Genomic DNA, 5,578 nt, shown 5'->3' on the forward strand with positions numbered 1-5,578 from the left:
CGCTTGAGGATTAATATCACTGATGCATTTTAAGTATATAACTATATTCACAGTGCACAATTTTATCCAAATAGATTATTTTCTACACACATTCTACTATAAATATGTATATATACATATATATGTGTGTACTGTATATATACATATATATTATAATTGTATAATTATGTAATATATTTAATTTTATATTATAATTATATAATATAAAATAAAATATATTACATATAAAATAAAATATATTTTATCTTATATTTAATTGAATGTGTTTTATATAATAATATTATTAATAATAAGTATTATTATTAATGTTATTAATAATATAATATTAATGTTAATATAATAAATTATTATTATTTATAATAATAATAATAATCTATAATATTAACACGTGAATAAGAAATAAAATAATTTTAATAAATAAATAATTTTGTTTTCTCTATATTCAGAGTGCGCAATTTTATCCAAATTGATTATTTTCTACACATATTCTACCATGTATATATATATATATACATATATATACACATCTATATATACATATATATGTATATATCTATATACATATATATGTGTGTACTGTATATATACATATATATTATAATATAATTATGTAATATATTTTATTTTATATTATAATTACATAGTATAAAATAAAATCTAATATAAAAAAAGATATATTAAATATGAAATAAAATATATTTGATCTTATATTTAATTAAATGTGTTTTATACAATAATAATAATAATAATAATATTATTATTTTATAAATAATAATAAGTTGTAGTTCCGGTAGAGACCACGTGGCGGCAGCAGCGGCAGCAGCAGCAGCTGGACCGGATGTATAAAGTGACGCGTCATCTTGTGCCCCGGAAGCGGAAGTTCTGTCCTTTTCTTGTTTCTGCTTCGTTTAGAGACACACAGAGGTGAGTTCTGCTCTCATTAAATCCACTTCAATCTGCCTCTCAGCTGAACATCCGAGCATCTAACGTGTCTGGAGGTAATCTATGATGACGCCGGGTCGTGTTCGCGGTGGAATTGTTTCTCTGAGTGAAGGTTAAATGTTGTTTTTAGAGGTTTTTAGTGTCCGTGTTTCTGAGTGAAGACGAGCTGCTGCAACAGGGCGCCATCTTCTCTCCTTATAGCAGAGAAACAGCGTTTATTCTGTTTGTTATTAAAGTCTAACGAGTCACAGCGACGTGGTTTATACCCTAGCAAGTAAACCAGGTGAAAACAGCTCAGGTGAGACTCGCTTTACTCTGGTTGGTAGAAGCTAACATGCTAACGTTAGCATCTCGCCACCATGTGACCTGATGATCCCGGTGGTTCCATTACCGGACACAGCTCCAGCTCATCTAAAGATGCTTTAAAGAGTTAAAGTTCAAACACAGGACAGGTAGAAGGCAGTCTGATGGAAGTGCAGGTGAAGCTAACTAACTTTGGTCTGCAGTGACAACACCTGCAGCTTCTCCATCCACAAGCTTTTATTTTGAAGTAATTGCTTTAAAGATGTTCAGTTTGAGTTTTATCTTTCTTTTATTGGGATCTCCATCAGCTGTGGCTGAAACCCAGCTGTTCCTCCTGGAGTCCACTTAAATCACTTTGAACTGTTGGGTTACATTTCAGTTCACAGTCACATTACAATCCTTACTAACAATAACTACAACATCAAAACTACACATACACAATACAACACAGGACCTATAGGTTCAGGTTAATACTATTCAGAGTAGAGAGGTAAATATGATTCATTAGTGGTTGGACCATAGCATATTATGTCAAAATACAACAACAAATACATCTTATGTTACCATAAATATTATCGAGACTTTGTAGTTATCCAACATTTGAGTTGTAAAGTTTCTCCGAGGGTGTTGTCCTTTAATGCATCTAATATAAAGTCCTCTGTCTGCGGTGATTAAATGATTATTTTGGGATAAAATCAAGCTGTAGTTTTACTTTTCTTCTGCTCTGGATGGATGTTCAGTCGTCTGCAGGTCGGCGTGTTTTTAAATGTTGATTTCACCCTGAGATCATAAACAGTTCAGTTCAGTTTATTTATCCTCAAGGGGGCAATTCATTTGTAGCATTCCCAGTCCATCCATTCACACAACAGACAACCAATAATAGGTTAAGTCAAAGGAAACATATTAAAGGCATGGGGCAGTTGGAGGGACAAATTACAATAAGAACCATATAAATACACAGGATTATGGTAATTAAATCCCCCAAAATAAGAAACAATAAATAAGAACAACATATCTTAAAGTTCCTCTAATAACAGTCATATAAAATGGGTATGGTCTGTTCAGCAGCGTAACAGCAGAAGGATAAAGGACCTGGAGTAAGGATTTGTTCTCCTTAAAGGTACATTATATTATTATAACGTCGGTCTGGACGCATCACAGAATTTAGCCGAAACGATGTGATCTGGTTGGCTGATCATTTTTTGCTTTCTCAGCCACCTGTTTCTCCCAAATTGTGCACAAGTCCTTCTGCTGAACTCCACTAATGTTGGAGCACACATTGACTATACTATTTAGACTATTCTTGGCCTTCACATAAATGAGCTGCTGCTGGATGAGATGTAATGTAACATGTTTGACTGTGATGTCTAACTCTTCCTCCTCTTCCTCCTCCTCAGACGATGGCTCCTCGTAAAGGGAAGGAGAAGAAGGAGGAGCAGGTGATCAGTCTGGGTCCTCAGGTGGCTGAAGGAGAAAACGTGTTTGGAACTTGTCACATCTTCGCCTCCTTCAACGACACCTTCGTCCACGTCACCGACCTCTCCGGGAAGTAAGTCTTCTTCTTTTGTTTATAACTCAGCGCAACATGACACGCATTCAGCGTGACCTCATCATCATCATCATCATCATCATCATATATCTCTGATGTCATCACAGAAAACCTTCACAAACAGAATCCTCATGTTTAGTCCAGTGATGGTTGTCTGTATGTCCACGGTCCGCTGCAGGTGGACCAGCTGCATGAACTTAGATTAAAACTAGTCCTGGTTTCAGACTGTCCGGTTAGACTGGTCTAATTAATCATCTGGTCTGTTGCATAAATATTAAGAGACTTATTGAGGTAGGAAAGTTAACCACCGCTGCTCCGTAGAAGGACCCGCTAGCTATTAAACTACTAAACTAACCAGCCGTCAGCGACCATCTCTGGAGCGGCGGGCTGCGACCACGCTTCAACTATCGCCATTTTCACTTGTACTAGTCAAACTACCAGAAAATGTCTGTTCTACTTTTCCATTTCTATGGTTTATCCATTACGTCTAGCTAACTCTTTGTGTTTCCAGGGAGACGATCTGCCGTGTGACTGGTGGGATGAAGGTGAAGGCCGACAGAGACGAGTCGTCTCCGTACGCCGCCATGTTGGCCGCTCAGGATGTCGCTCAGCGCTGCAAAGAGCTCGGGATCACGGCGCTGCACATCAAGCTGAGGGCCACCGGAGGAAACAGGTACCTCACTGTCTGTCTGTCTGTCTGCATGATTACCTGTCTGTCTCTACACCTGTCTGGTTCCTCAAAGAGTCAAACGAGGATTTTTTTAAAAATATCATTTTGTAGTTGAGCCTCGTGAAGTTTTGCTGCTTTTATAATGTCATGATAATAACTGAGAGCTTTTGACTAAACAACCAATTAATGAGCAGAATAATCAACATAATAATTATTCTGATTAGTTAATTAATAAACTAACATCATGTGGAGACGTAGACACTAAAACCAACATCTGGTTCATTAGATTTATGATTCCTGATTTAAATCTATAGTTTTAAATGAAAATTAAACATTTCTGTTTACCATCATATATACAGATAGATAAATAGATAGATAGACAGATAGAAATAATAAAAAATAGGGCTGTAAGAAAATATTAAAAACATTGAACATGGGGATATTGTGTTTTGTGACACTGTATTGATTTTTAATTAATAGTTAACATGCAAAGATGAACTCAGTCAATACTTGATTACATTTACGAAGTGATGCGTCCTCATGGAGCGGTTATGATGTCAGACTGATTAATAATCAGCTTTTATGATTACATAAAAAAATTAAACTACTTTTACTCAGATTTTCTAAATCCGATGTTTTTATAATGACAGTTTTCATAAAATGAGATTTAAAAAATCAATATATTGAATGGTAAGCTCTGTATCATGACACGCATCGTATCGCCAGATCCTTGCCAATAAACAGCCCTAATATTAATAATTAAAACAATGATTATAAAAAATATTTAAATTATGATAATGACTGGTACTAATAATTAAAAATATAATAACTAGTACTAATGATTAAAACAATATTTGAATATATTCAAATATTTAAAAAAAAATATTAAAACTATAATGAATAGTACTAATATTATCAATAATAATAATGATTAGAGTACAAATAATTAAAACAACAATTATGAAAAATATAAAAGTTATAATTACTAGTACTCATTATTAAAACAATAATTAAAAAAAGATCAAGTGTAGTTATTGATCAGTATTATTAACCGTTGTGTTGTTGAACCTGTTCCAGGACAAAGACTCCAGGTCCTGGAGCTCAGTCGGCTCTCAGAGCGCTGGCTCGATCCGGCATGAAGATCGGACGCATCGGTGAGTGTCTGTTACTAAACTGTTAACGTGAATGATGTAACCGGGTTGGTCTCGTTTCTATGGTAACGTCGTTCATAGATTTCTCCTGTGTTGATGTTTAACACTTTAAAGACCAACCTAACATCTATAGGATATATATACATACACACGTTATAATGCAAATTACCTCAAAATATGTTTATTAATAATTGTACAGCAGCAACATAAACGCATGTGTGTTTAATTAAAGTGTATTTCCATCGTCTTCTACTCCACTACATCTCACTTATCATCGCTATTTAACAACGCAGTTCCAGAAAACACACAAGAATAACAAGTATATGTTGCTGCTGTACAATTATGAATAAACATATTTTGAGGTAATTTGCATTAAACCTTGTATAAATATTCTTCTTTAGTTTTTCATAAGTAAATAAGTTACATTTCAGAACCTTTTAGAAGCTGATGATTAGAAACAAAATCCTTTAAAGTCACTACCAGTGTAAAGCTAAACGTGTTGATGTCTGACTTCCTGTTTCTTCTTCTTCTTCTCCGTGTGTCTGCTCAGAGGACGTCACTCCGATCCCCTCCGACTCCACCAGGAGAAAGGGCGGACGTCGCGGTCGCCGTTTGTAAACACGCACCAAGATTTTCTGACAATAAAAAGATTCAAGTCAGTTAGTCTTCACCGAGTCTCTGTTCACATGTTATCAATATTCATCAATAACATGGTTAATCACTATTTGCTAATATTATTAAACTAGATTATTTGCACTAATAATAAACTAAATTATTATATTTATAGTAATAAACTAGTTTATTTGCACTGATAATTAACTAGATTATATTAATAATATTAAATTAGATTATTTGCATTAATAACATTAAACTATATTATTTACATTAATAGAATTAAACCTGAACTAAGGACAGGAAGTGTTATATACTACAGGTAGAGTGACGCTCCAGGTGTTCAGATTA

General features: G+C 34.2%; 1 protein-coding gene across 2 annotated transcripts; it reads left to right on the top strand.

Moving 5' to 3' along the window:
* Nucleotides 1–798: 798 nt before the first annotated feature.
* Nucleotides 799–5,274, top strand: rps14 (ribosomal protein S14). Of its 2 annotated transcripts, none has more exons than XM_037749434.1 (5): nt 799–924; nt 2,643–2,794; nt 3,306–3,467; nt 4,542–4,618; nt 5,166–5,274. In XM_037749434.1, the coding sequence occupies exons 2-5, from the start codon at nt 2,646–2,648 to the stop codon at nt 5,231–5,233; spliced, it is 456 nt and encodes a 151-aa protein (XP_037605362.1). In that variant the 5' UTR covers nt 799–924; nt 2,643–2,645; the 3' UTR covers nt 5,234–5,274. The 2 variants fall into 2 exon arrangements, with proteins under 2 accessions (XP_037605362.1, XP_037605360.1); XM_037749432.1 differs by having other exon boundaries at nt 861–998.
* Nucleotides 5,275–5,578: the final 304 nt, after the last annotated feature.

The sequence above is a fragment of the Sebastes umbrosus genome, chromosome 17, assembly GCF_015220745.1.
Source record: "Sebastes umbrosus isolate fSebUmb1 chromosome 17, fSebUmb1.pri, whole genome shotgun sequence".
Lineage (NCBI taxonomy): Eukaryota > Metazoa > Chordata > Actinopteri > Perciformes > Sebastidae > Sebastes > Sebastes umbrosus.